This window comes from Zeus faber, assembly GCF_960531495.2.
Source record: "Zeus faber genome assembly, chromosome: 6".
Classification (NCBI taxonomy): domain Eukaryota; kingdom Metazoa; phylum Chordata; class Actinopteri; order Zeiformes; family Zeidae; genus Zeus; species Zeus faber.
Window position 1 is genome coordinate 32,934,489 of NC_137201.1, and position 26,836 is coordinate 32,961,324.

General features: G+C 48.7%; 1 protein-coding gene across 1 annotated transcript; it reads left to right on the forward strand.

The window, feature by feature from the left end:
- Window positions 1-2,728: 2,728 nt before the first annotated feature.
- On the forward strand, window positions 2,729-25,023 carry dennd4a (DENN/MADD domain containing 4A; the record flags this gene model as incomplete). The annotated part of the gene is made up of 29 exons (XM_080002953.1): window positions 2,729-3,036; window positions 3,747-3,993; window positions 4,238-4,307; window positions 4,427-4,596; window positions 6,019-6,257; window positions 6,351-6,417; window positions 6,727-6,785; window positions 6,889-7,033; window positions 7,662-7,837; window positions 8,195-8,295; window positions 8,654-8,872; window positions 9,370-9,515; window positions 10,615-10,635; window positions 12,025-12,158; window positions 12,573-12,702; window positions 13,869-14,075; window positions 14,241-14,369; window positions 14,461-14,605; window positions 14,950-15,072; window positions 16,008-16,091; window positions 16,642-17,927; window positions 19,072-19,246; window positions 20,445-20,536; window positions 21,959-22,134; window positions 22,296-22,653; window positions 23,079-23,193; window positions 23,884-24,046; window positions 24,262-24,326; window positions 24,779-25,023. 29 exons carry the CDS (start codon window positions 2,729-2,731, stop codon window positions 24,913-24,915), a joined length of 5,487 nt encoding a protein of 1,828 aa, XP_079859079.1. The 3' UTR covers window positions 24,916-25,023.
- Window positions 25,024-26,836: the final 1,813 nt, after the last annotated feature.

Below are 26,836 nucleotides of genomic sequence, written 5' to 3' on the forward strand. Positions count from 1 at the left end.
GATTGAAGAGGTTTTATTAAATTTTTTTTTTTAAGGGAGTTTTTAACTGCAGGACTGATGCAACATAAACCGCTGTTGAGAAATAGGGTTTCTGTGACTTTCAGCGTGCAAACAAGTTCTGCTTTTACGTACGACGACGATGATGCACATGGTCGCAATTTGGTAACGTACTACGTGGAAATTTGTTGGGTTCTGACCTGGAGGAAATCTGCTGTTGTCTAATCTGTCACCGTCACTCTGTGACGTACGTGACGAATGAAACGATTTGTGGCTTCTGGGAAGTATCTGTGGGCGAGTCGGTGTCACTCAAGAGCTTCCGGTGTAATTCCCTCAGATTTGACATAATGCGCTGTGATATGACAGCAGCAACTATCTGACAATTAAGATGGTTGTTTTTTTTGTTGTTTTTTTTGCAGCAAATTCCGGATGTTGGAATAATAACAATCGCATAAACTCGGTTAGTGTCCGCGGGCGACCGTCCAATAAACTCCGGTCCAGGATTGAGGTGAAAACCCTGAAAACCACAGTAATTCACCACCAAGGTTGAACCCTGAGCGCGAGCAGGCGTTCGGGATCAGAGACCAACTCCCCACTTCGGGACTTTTCACTCCTCGCGTCCGCTTCCGTGGTTTTGAATCCTGTGCTGCGCCTCGTGCTCTCGGCCTCGGAGGTCCTGGATTCCCACGCTCGTGTTCTGGGCTAATCTCAGCGGGCGACTCACCCGTCACTACAAGGCCAATTAGGCAGAATTGTTCCGGACATGACATGAGTTCTCACCTTTTTTTTTTTTTTTTTTTTTAGAATCAGAGGGAGAGGCGTTCCGTTCTCTCGGGTTGTCGCTATGGCAAGGATAGGATGAGATTTTTGGGTCCCAGATCCCCGCTTCGGGCGGAGGGGGTGGACCGGAGATTGCGTCAGCATTTAATCCTAGATCGGCAGAGTATTTTCGGAGCGATCTGCCGTGCCATCACTGACGCGCTACGCGGCAATATTTCTGTGACTCGAGGGTGACGCGTGACGAGAAACAGAACATTTGGGGTATTTGACGAAGGATTTGTGCACGTGGACATGTGCGTCGCAAACAGGGCTCGTGCAGGAATTCTGCCCGTCGTTGATCTTACGCTGCCCGTGGAATAACCTTTCCTTCTGATGTGCTTCATTTGCAGCAACCTAAGTGTCACTTCCAAAGTTTGGCAACGTGACGCAGTTGGCTGGAAGCAATTCCGAGTCCTTGGTTGTTTCACAACTGGCTTCTGCTTGCACCGCACAATCTGCCTGGTGTTTTGTGTTTTAACCACCGCGGTTAAATGTGGCAAATCCATTGTCATTTTGTCCGGCGTTGAAGCCCAGAGTAAACAAAAAGGGGGCCACAGAAGATGAGTGACAATTCAGCCGCTCTAATTTTCCCTTGGTCCCGCGGACCCCGTCGGGGCGAAAGCAAACCAATTTGCAAACGGAGGCAAAACGAGTGTGAAATGTGAGCGTTATTCTGCTGATCCGGAGCCGAAAGGCAGGAGAGTTGTTTTATTAAACCGACAAATGTCAAGTCAGGGCTGAAACAACACAAAAGGAAAGTAATGAGGTTTTAAATGCTCTCCAGTGTTTTATCTAGCGTTTTTGTGTTATTTAATGTGTTCCTGTGTCACTGCGTTGGGTGCCGCAATGTATTGATGGCGGTCACCGCCACCACCAACAAAAAACTGATTTTCTGAGCAGAAGCTCAAATTTTAAAGCACTTGTTTGAAGCGTTTGACAAGGTGATGAATCAATTTGGAGGCGCTGCGCCCACTCACCCTGAAATAAAACCATTTCATCTCTCGTTCTGCCCGTGATGGGAAGACTGCAGCACTTGACAACAAGTCACTGAGTGAGTCACATCCAAATCCCCCGCACCTCAACCTAAATGATTCTAATTCGACGTTGCTGTGTGTGCAGCGTCTTGTCTCCTGTCCTCCCAGGCGAGGGCTCAGTTTCATTCCTTGATGCCGTTAGAACCGCCGAGGCCCAGTCCTCTCGCTGGCATTTCGGGGAATGCCATGCGGCGCTACAAGGCGTGAAGCCAGGGGGAACACTCACCCGACGTACTCCACGCCTCGAACGCAGTACATTCGTGAGTTAGCGCAACTTGTTATTTTAGCTCCCGAATATCCCAGCAGAGGAAAACCATCTGTTCAAAGGAAGATGAAGCAGCTTCTTAAGTTAAAGCACAAGGAGCTGGTCCAGCGTGGAGAGGGTTCTGTTCTTCCCAGCAGCCCCTCCGGCCTTTTTATTCCATGAGCGTGTGTCTGAAGAGGAGACTTTTGCTGCAGAAAAGCTCAGTTCCTTCCTTACGGGCTGTGCAGACCACGTGGAGACTGCAGAACCAGCCCAGTATAACGCACGGGCTGCCTTCTAACAGAGGCATGTGTTTCATTTTAAATCATCTGTCATGGCACATGAAGGGGTCATGGTTTGCAACTCGGCCATATTTCTTGCTGAAATATGTTTTGTTTTTTTTTGAACAGGAATGCATCCTAACGGCTTCCAGATGATCTTTCTGATTTGGGTCCTGGTAGTTTGGTTTGGTTTATGGAACACATGTTGTGTCTGTTATCTTAAGTCCTTTTGTAAGGCTAAAAATATTGACTTTCTTGCGTAATTTGGGATTTCCAAGACTTGATGAAAAAGTGTAACCTGCATCCCTCCCTGTCTTTCTGATCTCCAGCCCTGACTTTGGGAATGGGCCAAGATGGAGGATAAAGGGCCTCGCGTAGCCGACTACTTTGTGGTCGCCGGCCTGACGGACTCGCCCAAGCCTCTGGAAGACGAGCTCCACTTTGACGATGCCTGTCCCCGGTCCGCCAAGGCCAAAGCCCCCATCACGGATGTGGCGGTGGTGATCCGCTCCCTGGGGGAGGAGGTTCCCCCGGGCTTCGCCTGCGTGGAGACCACGCCCTCCGGCCTCTCGGCCGAGCTGAACGGCGCCAGCCTGCGAGGGCAGCAGATCTTCCTGTGCTTCAGGCGAGGCCGAGATAAGCCCCCCCTGACGGACCTGGGGTGAGTCGTAATCCCACCGCTGACCTTTCTCTCACTCGTCAGACTAATCCCTCCCTTTTCTTAGGTCACTCTAATCTACTCACATCCACATCCACTGCTTTGACCTCTTAGTAACTGATACATCTCTGCGTCTTTTTTCACTCCACGTTTTTCCAATGCGAGGCTTTTTGTGAGCATTTTTGCATTGAGGAAAATCTGTTTGTAGAAGAGTAAAGCAGTCACCGCTGATCCAGGATTATTGTTTAAACAGTTTCCACACCAGAGCGTTGAGGTCTGAGATCTGAGCGAAGACAATAGCATACGGCTGGATCCGAGACACCGTGAGAGAAAGATCCAGGCGCAGCGGAGGAGCCTGGACAGGTCACATCAGCACAGCGCTCTGGCTCCTTGCGGGAACGTTGCTCCAAGCCCGTAGAAAGAGGATTATGACTCCGCGAGTCTGTTGTTCCTCTGGACAGTTTTAAAGTGTTGATAGCCGATGTTTTTATTGAAATTTGGTGATTGTTCTCGCCAACACTTGTTATATGGAGATCACAATCGACCCAAAAAAAGAAAACCAATGAAAGAAAAAATGAAACAAATTGTATTCTAGCTCTAGATCTGCTCCTGCTGCTCGCTGCCAACACACAGACGCAGTTTGATCCCCGAGTCAAGTTCTCATCCGTAGAACACGCCAGAAAAAAAGTGCTAACTCCTGCCTCGCGTCCCAGGGTGCTGTACGAGTGGAAGGAGAAGCTGAAGACCGGATGTCACATCGTGCAGACCACGCCCTCCGGTCGCCCCGCCAACATCAGCAACTCGTCCTCGCAGCGGATCTACATCACGTACCGCCGCGCCCCGCCCAGCCAGCCCCACACCTCGCTGGCCGTCACCGACGTCTGCATCGTCATCCCCGGGAAAGGGGAGACTCCTCCTCACACCTTCTGCAAGGTGGACAAGAACCTCAACAGCAGCATGGTGAGTGAATCACAGCAGCGACTCCACCGACAGACCGGTGGAGGAGGGGGTGGAGGACCTGGGTCACCTCAACAGTGTCATCATGATAGAAAGCTGTGCCGTCCCCCATCACACATCCATCCATGAGGCTTTTTGTGACACGATGAAAGAGCTCAGATCTTTCTCTCTTCATCTTTGAAGCATTTTTCACTCCTTAAACTTTGCGCCGCCTGCACTAAAACATGTCTGTCCTCTGGTGTTTCAGTGGGGGTCCTCGGTCTACCTCTGCTATAAGAAGTCTCTGGCTAAAACCAACATGATAGCCTACAAAGCAGGTGAAGCATCTGCTCAAACACCTCGGCTGCGGCACATTCTATCGCCCCATCCCTGTCACTTCCCCACATTGAAGATGAGGGTGAAGCTGAAGTGTCATGTCGCGTGTATTTGTGTCCAGGTCTGTTGTGCAGGTACCCCGAGGACGACTACGATTCCTTCCCCCTGCCTGAGTCCGTGCCCATGTTCTGCCTGCCAATGGGGGCGACCATCGAGTGCTGGCCCGCCCACACCAGGCACTCCCTCCCTGTCTTCTCCACATTCGTGCTGACTGGAGCCTCTGGAGAAAAGGTGAAAAGCTTCTTCCAAGAACTTACTAGTTCACCAGAGCAGGTTAATATTGGTTCCTGACAGCTACACAGGTAGGGAATTGGGCAGCACAGAAAAACATGTCTGTTCTCAAATGCTTATTGAAAATATTTCAGTTACTAAATGAAAGTCGCACTCAGACGACAGCTTGTGTGTTGGTAATTGTTGATCTCTGTGTTAAGCGGTGTTTGACCTACTGCTTAAAGATAATTGAAGTAAGTTGATGCTCACTGAGGAGTTCGCGCTCAGATTCACCGGCGGTTAAAGGACGTGTCTGTGTGTGGGTGGGTTTGTTGAGAGAGGGAAGTCTGTTAGTGGGAACGCTGGGACTGGAGCATAATAATACAAAAATGAACCGGATTGACTGTATTTTAAGTTTAACTGCTATTCAAAGGTATTTATTTATCTATCTATCTATTTACTTATTTATTTATCAAAGGTGGCAGAAGGCAGTTGGGTTTCTTCTCCTTTAGGGTTCAGCAGTTCCATCGTCAAACTGTCCTTTAAATGTTGCCCTTTAAAGCCCTTTTAAGACCGTAGCTGTTAAAAGGGGCGGTACCAATAAACTGACCTTCACTGTTCCAGCTCAATAACACAGTCTGGTCTGTTTCCATCTTTTCTTCTTTTGCTTTTTTTCCCTCCCTCAACTTCTCTCTCACTCTCTCTCTCTTTGTTGCAAAGTAATTATTCCTTCTGGATTCGTTGGTAGTTGATTCCCATAAAGGCAGAGACTCCTAAAAGATTGGGCGGAACAGCAAATTGCTCATAGGATGTAAGCAGAATACTAAAAGGCAGTAAGCTTTTGGAAGCAATGGAGCATAAAATACATTTTGCAGTCGATCTTTTGAATAACGGACCGCTCATCCAGCTCGGGCTGCTGCACAGTCCTGGAATGCGAATTGCTCGAATTGCTCGCCCTCCACCCCTGGTCCAGCCGCTCTCCTCCTGGTGTCTTCACGCCTGTAGTGCTGTGTTAATTCCCTCTTCTAGAAGAGGGAACTTCAAAGGCCTCGGCATATTTTAGCTGATTCACTCAGGCTGCTTTATTTCCGTGAGCCTTTCCCTCTGGATTTGCTGTAAAATGATAGTTTCCCGCTCAGCGCACCTCACTCCGTTGGGGTTGGTGTTCAAAGTTTTCATCAGGATCTTCATGCCTCTAGTTGTATGTCTGATAGACGAGGGAAATTCCAGCTTCAGAAAGTAAGAGTCCTGCCATGTTTTTGCTCCGGCCGCGCACTGAACCATCGGTTTCCACTCATTAGTTGGACCTTTGGGCTGATGCTTATTAGCCAGTCCAGATGGTTGGATGGTGTAGGACAGACTTTTAACTTTCTGATCCTAGAAGTCCCACTTCGGGTTTGTGGTGTATGCTGAGAGTTTGCACTGTGATCTCCTTTTGCCCAGGTGTACGGGGCAGCGATCCAGTTCTACGAGCCCTACCCACCCGCGAGTCTGACCGAGCGGCAGCGCTCCCAGCTGGGCCTGGGGAGCGGCAGTCTGCAGCCCAGCGGCACCAGGAGCCCCCATAGCAACAAGAGCATTTGCCTCCTCTCCCACTGGCCCTTCTTCGAGTGCTTCAAAAGTTTCCTCACCTTCCTGTACAGATACTCCATCTCTGGGCCGCACGCCCTGCCCATCGAGAAGTGAGTGCGATGCTTTGCGCGCTGAAAGATGACACGGCCCTGTTTTTATCTCCGTGATCTGGTAACACTTTCATTCTGTTTGGCTCTCCACAGGCACATCTCCCACTTCATGCAGACGGTCCCGTTTCCCTCCTCGCAGAGGCCGCGCATCCTGGTGCAGGTGAGCTGAGACGCAGATAAAGCTTTCCAGGGGCTTCTGACCGACATACAGAAAAAGAGTCAGATAATGCAGGACATTTTATATTGTATTATGTCTTCATGTTGACAAATTAAACAATAAAATCATTGTATTTAAAAAAAAATTGTGTATTCCTTCACCAGTTCCCAAGTAGTAGAGTATGGTGGGAGTAGAGGTGGTTGTTTTTATTTTTTAGTAAATGTGTAATTTTCAGGGATTGGATGTCGGTCTGCGTGTGCTGAGCTCAACCAACGGTCTGAGCATGGTTTCCATCTTTTTTGTCGTCCTCAGTTGTCTCCACACGACAGTCTGATCCTGAGTCAGCCGGTGTCGTCCCCGCTGCCGCTCAGGTGAGGAGACCTTCCCGCTGACGCGTTGGGGTTACTCCACCCCGTGCACCCCCGAACGCCCTCGCTGACTGGTGTGTGCGTGTCCGTCTGTGTGTCCCCGTAGCGGAGGCAGTCTGTCCAACCTGCTGCTGACTCTGGGTCCTAAGAACGCCGTCTCTCTGCTGGTCCTTGCCGTCACCGAGCACAAGATCCTGGTCCACTCCTTGCGTCCGGCCGTGCTGACCAGCGTCACCGAGGCCCTGGTGTCCGTGAGTCTCTCAAAATATACAACCCTGACTGATGTGAACTGAAAAATACGAAACACAATCCTGCTAGGTAATACCCCCCGTGCTCCCAAGGTGAATAATAACGAGAAGAACGATTATTTACGCTCTGGTAACAACAACAATTAGCATTTACCCAAAGAAATGTGTTAAATACAATACAATCAATCTCACATCGTCTGTGGAATTTCAGTGTTAACTGAGGTCAAGTCAGTTTATGTCTGAAGCCATGAATCACAGTAGGGTCTCAAAGGGCTTCACAGGCTTCAAATTTCACATTGAAATCTACACCGTCCCCTAGTCTTAACCCCCACCCGGGCAAGGAAACGCTCCCAGAAACAAACACATGGGGAGAAAATGGATGAAACCTTGAGAAGGGGCCACAAAGGGAGGAGATAGGGGTAGAAAACAGAACATGGAGATGTTTTTACTAGTTTAGTCATCTTCTCGATATCAGGAGAACAGCAGACGGAGCATAATGTCGGGTTCCTTTTCCTTTAATGGGAGACCCATCGAAAACCCCAAATAAACATTTTACTGCTAATGGTAGTTTGGAAAATAAATGCATTTACAAAATCTCATTATGGTACTAATGGCCGTCCCCCTCCCCCAGATGATCTTCCCGTTCCACTGGCCGTGCCCCTACATCCCTCTGTGCCCGCTCGCGCTGGCCGACGTGCTCAGCGCTCCGTGCCCGTTCATCGTGGGCGTGGACTCGCGCTACTTCGACCTTTACGTGCCCCCGGCCGACGTCAGCTGCGTGGACCTCGACACCAACACCATCTTCCAGTGAGTGACTTTCCGCTGCAGCTGCCTTGGCATCTATGGCCACGTTTGGCTGCGAGCCCCCAGCTGAATGTGGTCACCAAAAACAGTATATTTCTTCAGATAGGATCTTTTGAGGTTTATCCAAGGTTATCAGCGCTGATCTCTCAACGCAGCCCCTCTCTTGTGAAAGAGGAATTTGAAAAATGTGTACAAAAGAACATTGACACTGATATGATGCACAATTGAGAGATATGAGATGTGCTTTGAGGAGATTAAATTGTCAGCGCTGGGGTCAGAGGGTCTCCCTCCTTCCCTACACATCTCCCCAACCTCCATAGTGTCCTCCCTTAAAATGAAAACCGTATGTTGTGTTTTCAGCAAGGAGGAAAAGAGGGCTTTGACGTGGAAGATCCTGCCCAGGAGAGCCTGCAAGCATCTGCTGAACACGCTGGGAAAGCTGCACCAGCAGCTCACAGAGGGTGAGAACAAGCCTCATGTCCCACCCATGCTTTATTTTCTCTCTCATGACATAAGCATGACATAATGTTTTTCCTTTTAAGGATTCAAAGTTTTCATTTGATTTTAATCTTCAACTGTTCCAAGTAATCCATGCTCCATAGGTGCCAATCTACCAAAGCAGTTTCTTGAGTTATTAGCATCCAGGTGGATGGAATAAAAAAGTTCATGTAACACGGTTTGATGCTCCCAGAGAACAGTGTAGAGAACGCCAGCCTGTCATTGTACTTTCTGCTAAGCAGTTTTGTGTCCCTGAAGTATTGGCGCTCACCGATCAGAAACATTGATCCTTTCCTAATGTGTGGTGTTGGTCCCCTCCAGCGGGCCAGATGAACCAGGAGGAGGGTCTGATGGAGCAGGCAGTGACCGACGTCGAGCTCAGCGGGGGGAAGGGCCTCCACCAACTGGAGCTGGAGATCCAGGAGGCCTTCCTGCGCTTCATGGCGGCCATCTTGAAGGGCTACCGCGCCTACCTGCTGCCCATCACGCAAGCCCCCTCGGAGAAGACCACCGACGCCAGCTCCCTGTTCGACCTCCAAGGTGAGGGCCCCGTCCACGTGATCATGTGTTAGGTTCATTTTATTACTACATCCTCAAATTTTTAGAGAATCTCACAAGATGCATTTTTTGTTTTTTATAGTTTATATTTTTTCCTGTGCGGTTAAGTACCGTCCAAGTCAGCGGGTTGAGGTCTGGCCATTGAAGTTTGCCCTAAATCACCTTGGTAATGACTGGTTATTTTACGTAACCCTCGTTGGACATTGGGCAGCGCGATTAGTGGTTCAATCCCCCCCGCACATCTGCAGGCTCTTATGTAAGTGGGATCCGGAGGACATGTCGTTTCTTACCGTGGTATTCATTTCCTGTAAGTACGGGTTTATTGTGATCCAAAAAAAAAAACAACCCTCCTACAATGAGTGTCCGGCAGCGGCCCTCCTTACATAACAGCTCCTTCTGATAGGACGCTCTGTGATCGCTCGCTGGCCCGGCTCATATATCGCCCCCCCCCGTGCGCTGTGGACCCTTATCTGCTGCAGGGTTCCTGAAGAGCCGGGATCGCTCCCATCACAAGTTCTACTCCCTCATGACCAAGACGCAGATGTTCATCCGCTTCATCGAGGAGTGCTCCTTCGTCAGCGATAAAGACGCCAGCCTGGCGTTCTTTGACGAGTGTGTGGACAAGGTGAGACTCCTCGACATATTCCCTGTTCCGACCCAAGCAGATGCTCTGTTCCTGTGTCTGAGGACAATCATTGAACAGCCCCCGGTCTCAGTTTTTACCCAAGGACGGAGTTAGACATCTACCACCGCTCTACTCTACCCCACTTTACCTCTGCTCTACTTCCATTCTACCTTATAACCTCTACCCCACTCCACCTCTGTCCTAACACTCTACCCCTTCTCTACTGTACTCTACCGTGACTCTATCCCACCGCTATTCTACCTCTTCTGTATCTATACTTTACCTCTATTCTAACTTTACCACGACTAACTCTACTCTATTCAACCTCTACTTCCCTGTTCTCTACCTCAATTTTTACTCTACCTCGAGTCGACCTGTGCTTTACCTCTACTCTACTCTGCTGTGCCCCCTTCTGCTCTACATCGACTGTACCTCTAGTTTGCCTCCTGTCTACCTCTACCCCACCTTTGATGTGTCTTTACCCTACCTCAAATCCCTACCTCTACTCTGCCTCCACCTTATCTTTACCCTACCTGTATTCTACCCCTCTGCCCCCACTCTACCCCCACCCCCTCTACTTTACTCTACCTTGACTCTACCTGTAGTCTACCTCTACTCTTACTTTACTCTACTCATCCTCTTCTCTAATCTACCTCCCCTCCACCTCCCTCTACATCTATTATTCTACCTCAAGCTCCACTCGACAGTACCTCTTCTCTTCCTTACCGGGAACCGATGACGCTGTGTGTGCGTGACACTGTGTAGGTTGATCACCTACTGGTGATCTGACTCACTGAGAGCAACGTTGAGTCACGTCAAGCTGTCTGCTCTGGCAGAGTGTTGCTTAATTAAACACTATTTGCAGTTCTAATAGGAAAATCACAGGAATGAATAAGAAACAGCTTATCGGTAATTAGCACCTTGACATTTCCCTTGAGCCGTCATTTAACAGACACTAAGCCCCCGTCATCAGTAAATCCCCCACTTTCTGTTTTATCTCCTCTTATTCCTCTTGTCTTTGTCTTCTCTTCAACATTCTGCTGCATCTTCTCTTTCTCCACCCTTCACTCTGGTCCAAACCTCCGGCTCCGGCCTGCAGCTTTTCAGCCCTGGAGGGAAGGTGAGTGCCCCGAGTGCTTGACCTCTGACCTCTTTGGCCATCCCAACTGAAACCCCTCTCCATCGCTATCTAAAGCCCTGTCTTTGTTCTCGGAATGTGGCTGGACTCTGCGAGAGGCGTGCTTGTGTGTCGTCCGTGCGGGAGAAGGTGCAGGCGAGATGAGCACACCGCCGGATGAGATAGTGACGCCGCGATGGAATCAAAGGACTTCTGGAGCAGCACGAGTCCTGGCTGTCCGTGCGCGTTAGCGGTGCCGGCGTGCCTTACTGAATCCGAGGCCATTAGAGCGAAGCCACAAAAGGCTTTGGAGACTGCTGCAGCCTCCGCAAAAAAAAAACCTCTGAGTTTAATTATTCCTACTTGTCATCCAAGATTTCCTCTGTGCATTCCTCTCGTGTCGAGCTCTCCAACCGCCTCTCTTCAGGGTAACAGTTGACAAAGAAGTAGAAGAAGCCGCACACTGCTTTTACGAGTGTGTGCGTGTTTGTGTCCTGTGGGGACCTGCGCCACTTTGGGCGTTCAAGGAAAGGGAGCATAAACAGCTTTCTTAAATCAAAGCCGGTAACACACACATCAGAAAAGCATCCAAAACAAAAGCTCTGTCCTCAGGAAGCTTGTGCAATCCGGATGTTTGGAAGTTATTAACTGCTGGACCTCGGGTATGAATGGTCCTTGTGGTTTTTTTGGAGAAGTGGAAGCATTGATTCTTACAATGTCAGTTTTGCTGAGGTTGCCGATGGGAGGATGTTGAGAAAGACCTCTGAGGTTTTAGAGGAAGGACAGCAGAGCGGCGTGGAAGAGAGTGCTTTCAGGTCACTGAGCGCCAGTTGGCTGAATGATCCATTATCATAGCAATATATTATTGTTGCACAGATCCAAGCTACTTGAATCAATTCACCAGTGGTGTATGACATCCCAGAAGGTCTTTTGGTCGTCATTCTTAAAGAGAGAACACGGGGCTTTAAACTTGAGGTTCCTAAGGGAGGGTTTGTATTGCTGCTGTTCCCCTGAGCACGGCACAAAGTACTGCTCCACATAACGACTTCACGGCCATTTCTTTCACTAGAGTTGTGACAGCGTATGGAGAGTCATATTTTTTCAATTAAAGTCTGCGCTTCATCCACCCAGACCCCTTTCCATCCACCCAGAACCCCCTCCATCTACCCAGACCCCTCTGCATCCATCCGGACCTCTCTCCATCTACCCAGACCCCTTACCATCCACTCATACCCCTTTCCATCTACCCTAAACCCGCTACATCCATCCAGATCCATCTCCATCCATCCAGACCTCTCTCCCTCCACCCAGGCTTCAAGCAGAAGAGGTTGGGAGCGAAATTGAGAATAGTGTGCTGGCCAGTAATGACTTTGTGTTTCTCCGTTTGACCAGGTGGACAGTGAACGCCCAGAGGACAGCAGACTGATTGAGCTGGATGAATCCCACCGCTCCGAGCACACGGTCTACATAAACCCCCCCGAGTTGCCCCCGCTGCCCCCGGGGGAGGAGCATCCTCTGTGCTATAGGTACTGCCGTTCAGACCTGACTGGTTCTCCTGCTCCTGCACAACGCTCATCCCCAGGGAGAGACTCGGCTTAAACCGCCTCTATTGTTAGACGCTGCTGTGAGGCTTTGTGATTATTTTAAGCTCGGATGCATCGGCTTTCGGGTGTTTTGTGTTGTGTTGTGTTCAGACTCCTGGGATGAAGGAGCCGTCATGTTGAGCCTGTTTTGGCTTGTGCCAGTGTTTATGAAGGATAAAGTACTTTTGATGTCCACTTTGGTAGATTTCAGAGAATCTGAAAGTGTGTGTGTGTGTGTGTGTGTGTGTGTGTGTGTGTGTGTGTGTGTGTGTGTGTGTGTGTGTGTGTGTGTGTGTGTGTGTGTGTGTGTGTGTGTGTGTGTGTGTGTGTGTGTGTGTGTGCGTGTGCTTTGTGTAGTTACGCTGGGTTCCCTGTGCTGGACACGGAGCTTCTGGAGCCGTTCAAGGGACCAAATCCTCCATCAGCCATGGCTCCGCGCCACAGCAGCCCAGCCAGTCCGACTGCCATCTTCAGACGATCCAAGCAGGTCAGCCCTACAACCTAAATCACTTAAACTCTTAAACTCTTGAAATAGGCTCCAATCCATCTGTTATTTCACTCAGCCTTTCCAATAACGTGGTATTGTTTGGGGTATCCTTTCTATCTATTAGATGATGTTAACTTGTGATCTCAGAAATGACACGTCCTACTGTAACACGTACTGGGTCTAATTCACGACTGTAGATCTGAGTCTCAGCTAAACGTCAGCCTTACTGATAGGCCTCGGCGATTCATCGAATATTATTTTCAATCACGGTTTTGGCTTCCAACGACTATGAAAATAAGACAATCGAGAAAAAAGGATTATTGCGCTGCATTCCGTTTCTCAATGATGCTCTCATTTTGTCTTGTGTTATAAATCCAATGCACCCCTCTCCTTCCTCACCTTCTTCCTTCGCCCCTCCCCAAACTCACTCTCAGCCGGGCTGTTGTTGTGCATGTGCGCCGGCCGGCTGTGCGACCGTACCACGTGGCATGTTTAGTTGAACTGAAAGACACTCCACCAGGGGTTTCCATGTCCATTTCCATATGTATTATAATACATATGTTATTATCAAACATGAAGTCTGACCGGCGTTGAGCTCCAGGTGCACCCGGTGCTTCCTCCGCCCCTCCCCGGCAGCGGGGCGCTCCTGCTGGGCAGCGCGCAGCGGGGATGAGGCTCCCCGGAGCTGACGCGGCCCCCATCCCCGCAAAAGGAGAGCGATTAAAAAAAGAATCCGTGATTTTCAGTGACGTCTGGTCTGACATGTTCGGAGAGAGTTCCTTGGTCTGCTCCAAAATTCCCGCATATAATCGCAGAGCGCAGATTTGGGAACTTTTATGACTGTTCTCAGACGACAATGATGATTATATTATTAAATTAAATGTAAATAATATATATTTATATGTTATTTATATGTTATTTTATTTATTTGTCTTTATTTATTTATTATTTTTTGTTTCAATTGAATCATTTTTAAAGTTCAAGAAAATCCACCGTTCAAAAGACAAGCTTTTTTTGAAAGTTCAATAAATGCATGATGTTTCCAAAGTCAATGATAATTGTGTTAAATAATCGTGATGTCACTATTGACCAAAATGATTGCGATTGTGATTTTTTGCCATAATCGAGCAGCCCTACTTACCGATGGTCAACTTCTTCCATTCCAGGAGATCAAATCAACTCAGAAAATGGCCAAAGCTCACTCGTCGATGCCCCAGATGTGGTCCAAGTGTCTGCTGCGTCACTGCTACGGCCTCTGGTTCATCTGCCTGCCTGCGCTGGTCGCGTCCTGCCCCTCCAAGGTGCGAGCGCTGCGCACGGCGTACGACGTGCTGAGGAAAATGCAGGAAAAGAAGCTGCAGGCCCCTGATGAGGTGACGCGCACACACACATGCACACACACACACACAAAACGCATCATATTAAGATACCATGAGACCGTTGGCACACATAACGAAAATCATTGCATGCCAGCATATACTCCATATCCATACATTGAAAATCGGTTTGCATCACCCATCGTGTGGGTTTTATTCCAGGTCTGCTACCGGGTGCTGATGCAGCTGTGCGGTCTGTTTGGTCAGCCCGTCCTGGCCGTCAGGGTCCTGTTCGAGATGAAGAAAGCTGGAGTTCACCCCAACGCCATCACGTACGGATACTACAACAAGGTGACGACCGAGCAGCTCTGTCCACAGCCTGGTTTGGTGCAAGGTTTAGTTCCTTCAAATGTTCCATCGCCGACCGCTCTCCCTTGTGCAGGCGGTGCTGGAGAGCGTGTGGCCGTCCAGCACGAGGGGCGGGAACTTCCTGTGGGGGAAGCTGAGGAACGTGATCCTGGGCGTGGTGCAGTTCAAGGCTGCAGGGAGGAAACAGGATTGCTCCATCAGAGACCCCCAGCTCTCAGGTTCAAACACACGCTTCAAATCATTTCTGATTCTTCCCGACTAGTAACCCCCTTATTTAAGTACCAAGGAAAGCTCAATCAGTCCATCTAGAACTTGTATGTGAGGCTCTAACGCTATCTGGTGATGCTGCTCTTCACATTTGACTTTAACTTTATTTAACTCCGACATCTTGTATAATTTATTAATCTTTGAAGATGGCTTCATGGCGCATTGAAACTTTGCTGGCTGTTTTTGCACCCAATAGTTCCAGGTGGTTTTCTGGAATGTTTACCTGCTGTCCCCTTGACAGCCCTTTCAACAGACTGTGATGTAATTGAACCTTCCTCACGTTCTTCTCCCTCAGACGGGAGTGACCTGGACTCGCTCAGCCACGGCAGTCTGGACAGCGCTAACTACTCCGTGGAGCGGACCTCCCTCGACGCGGACTTCAACAAGATGGACTCCAGCGACGACGGCAGCAGCACAGGTTTGATCCGCTCTGTGTTGAACTCATCAAAGTGTTCGTCGCCTCTGCTGCTCCTTCCATGAGGATGAGGTGTTGCTTCTTCTCAAACTCATCTCATGAAACAGACAGAGATTACATACGTGGAGCTATCACATACATATATCATATATTTATATGATGGAAATTAACATAATCCATTGAAAAACATGATAGAATCAAATATTTATTGAAGGATATGGCAGGCATTGCCACTTTTCATGTATTATAAAAAGTATAACCCACAATCATTTTCCCACAATATATGATGGAGAAACATATTCAGGATATGTATCTTAACAATAGGAAAACTAGGCGATGCTCATACTGTGATTATAATTTGTAATATATTGCAAAATATATATGGAGCCCTTCCATGTATTCAGATGTATTCTTCAGAATATTTTATCTTTCAATTAATGTCAAAATGCGTCCCCTCTGTGAGGAATCCATTGTTAGTTTTTGCCCGAGTAACTCAGCAGCTCAGGTAGTGAGACGTAGGCCTGAAAGCTGCGGTGCCTCAGGTCTGAATCCCATATCAGCTCATCTGTCTGACGTCCGAAGCCACCGCCCGAGATATGAAATAATAAAGAAGACGGGCGGAGGGGCTCCGCTTTCCTCCATGACGGTGACCTTGGGGATGTCTTGCATCGCTAATAACCGCCTCCTCCTTCTGCGGAGCCTCGGCGGCGTTTCTATTCTGGGAGAACACTCGGCGCTCCACCCTTTGGGAGAATCACGCCGGTCTGACGTAGAACAGGAGAAACTCTTGTGGCACTGGAGGAGGATTTTCACTTTTTTCAGCTCTTAGGAAAAAAAACATTTAACATCAAGTTTCCCCGAAATAGAAGTTCCACAGAACTGTGTTCGCGTGTTTTTCCCCCAGAAATGAATTAAAATTAATGTTTTTTGGGTTGCAGGCGGCCAGTCGGACCAAGGATATGATTCACTTTCCAAAGAGGAAGAACAAGTGACTGACGTCGCACTGGGCCAGCGGAAGTTCAGTGAGTTCTGGATTAATATTTATTTCTAACCTGATAACAGATCCTTTTCACAGTGTTATTGCAGTGAAATGAATCGTCTCCTTTGGGAGCCGCGGTGGCAGGATGTATTCATTAGGAATCTGTTTGCTGTTAAATTGAGATGTTTCCAGATACAGATTCCGCTGCGGGGCTGAATGTGTTGCGTAATGGAGTGACAACACTGTTTATGTTTTATCGATTTGATCCCATGATATAACTGAGCAGCGTATTGATCAGTTCTTTTAACACCTCTGTCACGCGATCAGCATAATCCATTATAACTTGACAAACTATCTAAACTGCCTCAGTATCCCCCTCCTTAGCAGTGGAAACTGGCTAAAACGGGTCTAGTTTGGGCCTTTTGGCAAGAATTGCAGCTTAAATTTGTTTTATAATGATAGCTCCAGCGACATCCAACATAAATCCAATTTGCCACTCGAGAAACAGACTATTCTGTAGAACTATCTGAGTGGACATTCTACGTCAAGGAACTGTGTGATGAGAATTTATTTTATTTTTTTCTCTCCCGCAGGCAATGGCGGCAGGATGCTTTCTGCTCCCCCCACCTGTTTCCCCGTCCCTCCCTGCGGAACGCCTCCAAACCACCAGGGGCCTCAATCCCTGGAGCTGGCGTCGGACCAGTGGCCCCCCCCGCTCGGAGCGAGCCCCCTGCCCGAGCAGCTTCAGGGGGAGGAGACGGAGGAGGCGGAGGAGGCGGAGCCCGCTAGGGAAGGAGTGGTGCCGCTGGAGGGGCGGCGCCTGAGCTGCAGCGGTGGTGAGGCGTCCGGCATGGAGCTGGGGTTGGACCCCCCCCCCCTGATGGCGGCAGAGACGCCGCAGCCTGATGGGGTCAGCCCCCCACCCGCCCGGCCGCACCTCCCTCAGGACACGGAGGCATACGTGAGCAGTGTCGGCGCCCCCCCGGGTGACCACGCCCCCGACATGGACCGGCAAAGTCGCCCCAGCCTCGGCCTACAGAGCCCCCCTAGAATGGATCTGCAAAGCCCCCCCAGTCTGGACCAGCAGACCCCCGCCCGTCTGGGACAGCAGACCCCCTCCGTCCTGGACTTGCAGAGCCTCCACTGTCCCTCCAGCCTGGACCAGCAGACCCCGTTCCATTTGATCCGACAGACCCCCTCCCGTCTGGACTATCAGACCCCCGCACGTCTGGGTCAGCAGACCCCCGCCCGTCTGGGACAGCAGACCCCCTCCGTCCTGGACTTGCAGTCCCTCCACAGCCCCTTCAGCCTGGACCTGCAGACTCCCTCCCATCTGAACCGACAGACCCCCTCCCGTCTGGACCATCAGAACCCCAACCGTCTCGGTCAGCAGACCCCCTCCCGTCTGGGCCAGCAGACCCCCTCCATCCTCGACTTGCATAGCCTGCACAGCCCCTCGGGCCTGGACATGCGGTTCCCCCCCATTCTGGACCGGCAGACCCCCTTCCGTCTCGACCGGCAGAACCCCACCACCCTGGACCTGCAGAGCCCCCCCAGCCCTTCGTTCCGCTCCACGCCATCCCCTCGGCCCCCTGCCCGGCCCCCCACCCTGCTCCGCGCCAACACCCACCTCCAGCTTCCTGTCAAGTCCAAGGAGCGTCTGCGGACGTCTCCGTCGCTCCCGCTCTCCAGGGAGAGGCCTTCCTCCTTGGTCTCCCCCTCCTCCCCCTCACCCTCCTCTTCCTCCTTCACCATGGACTCGCTGTTCTCGCCCTCGCTGGACAGCTTCCGCAGCAGCTTCGTGCTGGCGGGGCGTGGCATGGCGGAGAAGGCCAGCCGCCTCTACTCCCGCCTGTCGTCCCAGACGTCGCTCTCGCAGGTTAGAGAATCGCCCGGAAATTCAATCTGTGAAATATTATTTACATTGGAACCTTCCATAACTGTCTTTATTTCTGACTGCTTGAGTTTGATGTCCATGCTGACATTTTAAACATCTCTTCCTGATTGTCTGGTGATGGCTGGTCAAATTGCGAAAAAAGTTGAGATGAGAATTATTAGAAAATGTATTATATTTGAAAATATCTAATAACCGAGAGGAATTATCCAATAAAACAGTCCAAAATTGTATTGTATTCTTAAAATAAGGAAAGATTTCTGATGGAGAGCATAAAAGGCTGCCATTCGCTTTAAAAGTGTAATAATATCACTAAAATATATCCCTAGAAAAAACACATGTTCAAGACATCTTTAAGTTCTATTGTTAATTAATTTTTCAGTGGAGTCAGTATCACTAAACATTTCAGCTCACAGCAGCAGTAGAAAACCATCTGGGGTGCTTTGTCTGAAGCTGCTTTCACACATGCACTGCAACCCCAAAAATATCCGGACATTACCAGGAGGAGCTGTATGTGTGAACGCAAATGTCCGAAATCATTTGGACCGGACATTACCCAACCAGCGCCCTAGTACAAAGTCTGCGTAATGTCTGATTGAGCGGTATGTGTGAACGGAGCAGGTGATGGTTGGAGCGTTCACAGAGAGCGAGCGGGCGTGTCGCACGTTGATGACGTTTCTGTCACGCCCCAGTTATTTACCTTTTGTGCGGATCTTCGTGCACGGAGCGTAGCTGCTTCGTACTCCTTCCTGCTTTCCTTTGTATTCCTTCCCACTCTTTTGTTTATATTACGTCCAAATTCATGGAGTATCAACGCCAAAAAAGACAAGTCGGTAGCCTCGTCCGCCATCTTGGGTGGGCTGTAAAACGCCGCAGGGTCATTGCGTCACGTCCTGCCTCCTGCACGCTCTGCCCAGGCTCCGCCCCTCGTCTCAACCAAACGCAGCATTTCCAGGTGACAACGCGTCTGACACGGACAATCTCCGGTCGTGTGCTGCGTGTGTGAAAGGGCAACTCCAGACGATGTCCAGACCTGATTATACGGACATTGTCTGGAGTTCATGTGCGAAAGCAGCTTGAGTTTTGCAGGAAGTTCACTGGGTGACAGCTTCCTCTTCCTCTCCCTCAGGATGCAAACTCTGACCAGATCAGCATCTCCTCGCTGACCTCGGCAGAGCTGGACTGCTCGTCCCTCCTGGACGCTGACTCCGCCCTGGACCTGGACGGCTTTGCGTCCCCCCAGCACGGCGGCGCGGCCTTCCCCGGCACCCCCAGCAAAGTGTTCAGACACAACTCCTTCTCAGGTCCGTCACTGCGTCTGGTTTGGCGACTGATGAGACATCTCTCTTCGTGTGACGTTGTTTTTTATTTTTGTTTCAATGAATTCATTTTGTGAAATGATGTCCTCTTTCATTATCGCTGTAGAGGTGAAAATTGATTGAGACAATAACCCATCGCTGAGCAGCATTCACATATTATATTTATATTTATCTTCTGAATACAATGAGTAAATAAATAAACAGAGAATCACAGAGATAATAAAAACAATGGAAGGAGTCTCACAAAAGCAACAAGGGAGAAGAAAGTAGTAGTTGTACTGCAGAGCGGGAACAGTAAATTCTGCTTATTTTATATATACCCATCATGCCGTGGGGCCACACAGAGCTTGCATCCCATAAGAAAAGTAGAAAAATATAGATGAAAACGGTAATGGAAGGAACATTGTTTGAATAAAAGAAAGTGAAGTTAAGGCAGCAGTGAGTGGTTAAAAGCAGGCTTTTAAGGACATTGGTGTTTAATCACTTCTTTTGGCTGCGTCCAAATTGGCTGAACAGCAGAACATTAGTTGTTCTAAATTTGGAGGAAGAGACGAGCTTAGAATCGCAAATCGCTGAGTGTTTGTGCTGCTGGAATCTAGGCCAGCAGACGCCAGGCTGATTCAGTGTGTGTAGGATGACGTCACAACCAGCCCTGTGCCACACGCGCACACACACACACACACACACACACACACACACACACACACACACACACACACACACACACACACACACACACACACACACACATCCACTTATTACAGAGTCTGGGGAATTAAGTTGCACTGAAGTTGTTCTGACCTAAAATGACATTAGTATGTCGGCTGTGGTGGTGCCTTGGTGTTGTTATCGGTGTTGTCTTGGTGTTGACTTGGTCTTGACTTGGTCTCTACTTGGTCTTGACTTGGTCTCTACTTGGTGTTCTTGGCTTTGACTTGGTCTTGACTTTGTGTTCTTGCTGTTGACTTGCTGTTGACTTGGTGTTCTTGGCTTTGACTTGGTCTTGACTTGGTGTTGTCTTTGTGTTGTCTTTGTGTTGACTTGGTCTTGACTTGGTCTTGACTTGGTCTTGACTTGGTCTTGACTTGGTGTTGACTTGGTGTTGACTTGGTGTTGACTTGGTGTTCTTGGTGTTGACCTGGTCGTGTCCTGGTGTGTGATGCATCGTTCTGTGTGCTTGTAGGAGGTTTGGCGTCTTCATCCAGAGGTCTTCGTTCCCCAGTGTCCTCCCCTGACTCCAGCCGCTTCCAGCAGACTCCTCACTACACTGTAGAGGTGAGTTCCATAGAAACACATCACTGAAAAGGTTTCTTAAAATAAACTTGTGATATAAGTTATTATGGTCTTAGCCTTTCTAGACGTCAGTGTACCTCTGCGAGAGCAATTCCGCTTTTTTGATCCCACCTTGATGGCCATGATTTTCCCTGACTACAGAAGTAATTATTCCTGCCCCGGAGACCTGCTGCGTTTCAACAAACTCAGAGCTCTGATCTTTTAAATGCAGTCCGGAGCGAAACCAACGACATCAAAGAGTTTTACACTGTAAATTTATACCCAAAATGACTGACACCTCTGGTAAAAATCACATTACTAGCCTCGTCCTGCAAAACTGATACCGTCCGCAAAGGGGTTTGGAAAAAAATTCACCCTAAGCTGTGTCCTTAGAATTATGTAAGAGGTTAAAACTGAGGATCAAAACTGTCCTCATCTCTCTGAAAAGTCACTTATTTCACTTAAATAAAAAGCTTTCCGCCAGTCATATCAAGAAGATCTTTTGCTTATTTTCAGGATTTTATTGTGCGTAAAGAATTGACTTTTCACAGTTTCTGCATGAAAAGTTCCGCATTGTAATTATATTGTGAAAGTGAAAGAAATACATATTAAATGTGTATATTTTAATGACCTTCTCTGAATAGATGGGATTGCCGTCTTCCTCATTCAAATGACCAACATGCCTGTTTTCCCAGTAAATTGCGTGCACGGAAATAATAAATATTATTTTATGCAGTTACTGTACATACTGTAGGAGGCCTCCATCATTTAAAACGTTAAATAGATACCCTATTTTGATATAATTGTATATTATTATATATAATTATATGCTATGATATTGTGGGATTGAACATACCTTGGAAAAAAAAAGCACACAATACTGTATGTACATGCAATACTTATAATTATTTGCAACGTTTTGTCCTTCTTTAAAAAAAACTGCAGTTTGAAATTGCAAGTTGGTTTGTATCAGTTTCTTTAAAAAATATGTATTTTAAGGGAACGCAATTTAGCACAAATGCACTGTGCAGATGATTTACTTAAGATCAGTTTGAGTGGAAAGGCGATTATAAATACGGCGATTTTTGAGCAATTGTGTGTCAAAATATAAAAAAATATGTTTTGTATATTGTTCCATCAGTAATTATTGCTCTGTTGATGTGAAGGAAACGTCACGTTGTGTATTGATCCTCTATTGAACCGCGTTCCTCCGATTGGTTGATCCATCGCGTCTCCATCTTGAGTCAGACTGGTTCAGCTCGAAGCAGCGTTTAGAGAACCTGCCCAGCGCGGACCATCAGGGGGCGCTACGTGAGCAGCGCTATCGTGGGGTGTCACCGCATGATCCTAGCGACCTTTAGGGAATACCCCCCTGGTTCGGCTCCGTTCAGGTTCTGGTGTCTGACCTGGTTCTGCTCCGTTCAGGTTCTGGTGTCCAGCTGCTCGCAGTGCAAGACGTGCGACTCCCTCGTGTACGACGAGGAGATCATGGCCGGATGGACGGCCGACGACTCCAACCTGAACAGCACGTGTCCCTTCTGCGGAACGCCGTTCCTGTCGCTGCTCAACGTGCACATCAAGGACCTGAGGCCGTGCAGCAGGTACACACACATATACACACAAACATACAAATACACACACACTAAACACACACGTACACACAAACACACACACTAAACACAAACGTACACACAACACACACGTGCACGCTGACAGGCAGTAGCGTCCTTCATGCTTCAGACTCATGTCCCTCTTCCCTCAGGATCTGTGAGGAGACTAGTCCTGTTTCAGAAGCAGAGTCTCCTCCCCCTCCTCCTCTGGATCCCGAGGCCGGAACCTCTGCGGGGCCCTCGCCAGCCCCCCCGCTCCAGGAGTCGGCACCGGTTCGCGTTTCCACCACGACGCCGGTCACGGTGCCCTACCTGAGCCCGCTGGTCCTGTGGAAGGAGCTGGAGAGCCTGATGGGCAACGAGGGCGACCAGGCCCTCTGCTCCCCCAGCGTGGTGGACCAGCACCCCATCGTGTTCTGGAACCTGATCTGGTACTTCAAGAGGCTGGAGCTGCCTAGCAACCTGCCGGCCCTCATCCTGGCCTCCCAGCACTGTCGCCATGGAGACGAGGTTATCACAAGTCCTTTCATTACAGTTCAGACGCCCGCGGGGATTTTTGCTTTGCTCTCACAGGGGAACACGTGGATTTCACGTGTGGTGACGTGTTCCTGACATGTGACTTTCAGACCCGGGTGCCAAAAACCCCTCTTGACCAAAATGAACACAAATGAAAATGCAGTCGTGTTTTCCATCCACATGCAACAGTCACATCAGTAGAGATACGTTTGGCAAGCTTCCTTTTTTGCATTCAGGATTTAAAGTTTCTGACAAGGTGGTGTCACCTCGCATCCACGACGTGATCACATGATGATCGTGTCTTTTCTCCTGGGATAAGGGGACAACCTGATATTTCATGTGGGGAATCGCAACACGGGGAGGGTTTGGGGTCTTTTCTGCTCAGGTTCTAACCCGTCCTCCTGCTTCTTGGGCTCCAGGTTCCGAGCGTTTCCTCCGAGGACAGCAAGCATGTGCTGATCCGGGTCATGTGGGACAACCTGGCGCTGCACCAGGACCAGATCCAGCCCTGCTACGTTCTGTGGAACACACACTGTGAGTCACACCTGCCGTCACTAAAGACAACGTCAGCCGGACTTTTACCGCTTGTGCGCCAAAACTAGCGGGTGCAGTGTACGCGGGTTTTTTTGAACGCGGGAAAACCCGCTAAAATAGGCGGCTGGAGCATTTCCCACTGGCAGGAAAAACGCTGTTTTTTTTCGAGTGCGTCACGTTTGACGACACGAAACACGCCGGAAAAGGGGCGTGTCATGGTTCCAGTGTGATTGGGAACGAAGCGGTAGAGGAGACGGAAACCTAAACAAACAACGACATCGAGACCCGGTTCCCTTGGGTCCTACAAAAGAACGGCATCGTTCCTAAATCTAAACTGCGTCTCTGAAGGCTTGGGAGCGATCCCCGCACTCGCAACATTTCACGGTCCCCCATGCGGAGAAAGAGTCAGTAACGTCTGAACACGTTTTTATTTGGGATTCTAAATGGGATATGAAATGATGGAATGACACATGAATATTCCTGTCTATTTATGCGGCAGCGTCCGGGATTTCAACGCACGTCGCGTCGTGCCGGTAAAGGGGCCAAAATGGTCGACCTGTTCACATCAGAGCCGTGTCTGTTGCAGGGTCATTTGACCCGGGATTGAAACCCGGGTCTTTCCTTTCCCACTGATCGAATGCCGGATGTTAGCGGGTGTTGGGTGATGAGAGCATCTTGTCGTGTGTTCAGGTGCGACCTCGCTGGTGCGCTCGGGGCTTTGCGAGGACGGACAGCTCTTCACCGTGGAGATGCTGCAGGGAATCGTGAGGAGCATCAAGAAGAGTGACATCTACCAGCCCATGAGCCAGATCATCCAGGTCCTGGGCCCCGAACTGGGCTTCAGGCGGCAGCGGTGAGGAGCGATGCACGACTCGCAAACGATTTGCTCGTAGTGAAGCGAACCTAGCAGACAACTCCTGAGTCTGGGGTCACGCAAAAGAGCTGGTTATTTGTTTTGCTTTGAAAGAGCCAAACCTGTCATCACTGGCGGCAAGGAGGAGGAGGGGGAGGAGGAGGAGGTGTCACACCTGTTCTAGATCTAACGCTTCCTGTTTCTCTTTCCTGAAGGAGTCTGTACAGAGACACGCTGTTCCTCGCTCTGGTCGCTCTGGGCAAGAACAACATTAATATTGGTAAGTTTCGTATTTCTTCCTGGACTCTGCGTGCAGGTCATGTACAGTGCACACACAGCGTACCAGACATTCTCAGTCCTGATGCCGCGACCCCATTTGATGTGCTCACCGGGTCTCGGGTCAAAACAAAGATTATTCATTTAATGACATGGTGCGAGGAACCATCAAAGCGCACATCGAGCATCGGAGCCGCCTGGACGCCAAGTGCCTGAGCACCTCAATCTGTTGATTATCCACCTTCGTGTGAATTTTAACATTTGTGCTAACGGCCAAGATGATAATAAAATAACAATTTGGGGACCTAGAAAACAGGGTCATGAGGCAACAGAGGTGGAGAGCACCCGATGTGTTTACTGTAGACGACGGTCATGTAGGTGTTTTTTTGGGGGTTTTTTTAATCCTGAAATGGTTTTCTCTCTCCCCTGATCCGGTGTGCGCCTCGCCCTCCGCAGACGCCTTCGACCGCGAGTACAAGATGGCGTACGACCGCTTGACCCCCAGCCAGGTGAAGCTGACGCACAACTGCGACCGCCCGCCCGGCGCGGGGGTGATGGAGTGCAGGAGGACGTTCGGGGAGCCGGCTCTCTGACCCCCCCACCCCCCACGGTGGAACCCCCGCCGCCACGCTGCTGTTCCTCCCACTCAGGACCCCCGCCGGCCCCGCCCATCCGCCCCCCAAGCACAACGCGGCGGGAGAGACTGCGCAGCCCCGACGCCGCCATCCCAGCCGGACTTCATCCAGGTGTGGACAGGTGTCCAGGTCTCTTTCAGGAGTGTGAAGAGCGTGGTCGGGATGAAAAACAAAAAAATATGTGCCGGTCACACGACGTTTACCTTTTTAAAAAAAGCACTTTGACGAGACGAGCCCTGAGTTACGTGGCGTTAACAGTATTAAAAGCCGGATCCTCCTCCGCTGGGCGCTGCGTTCAGGCACAAACATGAAGGTTTTTTTCAAACCTGACAGTGCCCCTGGATGGATCCTACTAACCAACCTAATTTCATTAATCCTATTTTAGTGCAAATGTAGCCCATGGTAATTTACCAAAATGATTTCATGAAAGGGAAAAAAATATTAAGGTTTATCTAAATGTTTTAAGTGACTTTTTCTAAAGTGAATATTATTGTTATTATTATCGTTGTTGTCGTTGTTACTGTAATACTAACAACAGCAATACTACCACTATTACTACTTCTACTTCTACTACTACTACTAATAATAATGTTATTTATAGCCAGTGTTGTATGGGACCACTTCCTCGCCACAATCAAAAAAAAAAAAGGAAAAAATACTTTTTTTCTGTTGTTTTAATCAACACAATATTTTCATAAAGAAATGTATTTATTTGCAAATTCACTGAGTTATAAAAATGTTCAAAGTATTTTATACTTTGTGCAGATTTCCTCGTATTGTTTTGTTGTACAGTTAATATTTCAGTTGGACCAGAAACCCAAAGCACTGTTTAAGGTGGTCCGTCTCCAGATGGACCTCGACCACGCTACACGCTACACAGCGGTGTGGATACTGCCCCGGTACCTTCCCAGAACAGGCACCAGTTCAACGGAACGGGGAACTCTTTGCACTAAGAATATGGAATCATGTTAAGAAATGATCTGACGTTTCACGCTGTAAAGGTGACATATTACTGCTGTTTTATAAGAGGGAATGTTGCTGGATGACAATGTGTTTGGAATCACCGCCAACGTGTTCCGCCGTCCTGTACAAACCCACTGCGACCAAAACCACGTGATGTTTACACTGCTGGACAATTTACACGATTTTAAAGAATTCAATTATCCTTCACAGATACAAATTTGTATAATTTTTACATGAAGGAACTTTATGGAGTTTTCTGCCTGGATGCACCTCGTTTTACTTTACTTTTACTTAAGTATGAATAAACACTGACAATACGGATATTTTAGCGTCAGACTCACTCATTTTGTTCAGCGCAGAGCCAAAACAAACGATAAACTACCGTGGTTTTAAAAAGCACAATTTGTTCGGGCATGCTTCTGTTGAATTTGCAAAGTTGAATGGTTAAAAAAAAAAGAAAAATCAGCCAAAGAATAGGTATACTTACATATTATACATATTCACATAGAAACTAGTTAAAATTTGGTTAAAAATTACTTTAAGAACAAGGACTCCATCCCCCTCTCCCTTCATACTTTCATTATTTTTGTATCATTATGTAAAAAAACAAATGACCTGCACTAATGTGTTTAGTTTCATTGCTATAATAGTCATGTTAAAGCTGCCATAGTGCTCCGGTACTGAGCTCTAGAATAAATCCTTATGAGATACAGAACCTGCTTGATTCAAGTTTTTTTTTTGTTTTTTTTTTTTGTTTTTTTTTTTCCTCTTTGTACTTTTTTTAACAACGATTTATGCAGTTTGGCTATAACTCGTTAAGACGAAACGGTAACCATGGTAACTACGGAGATATTTACCTTGTTTTTAACTATTAAATGGAACATTCAAGTATTTTTTCCTGAGCCGTTGCGAGGCC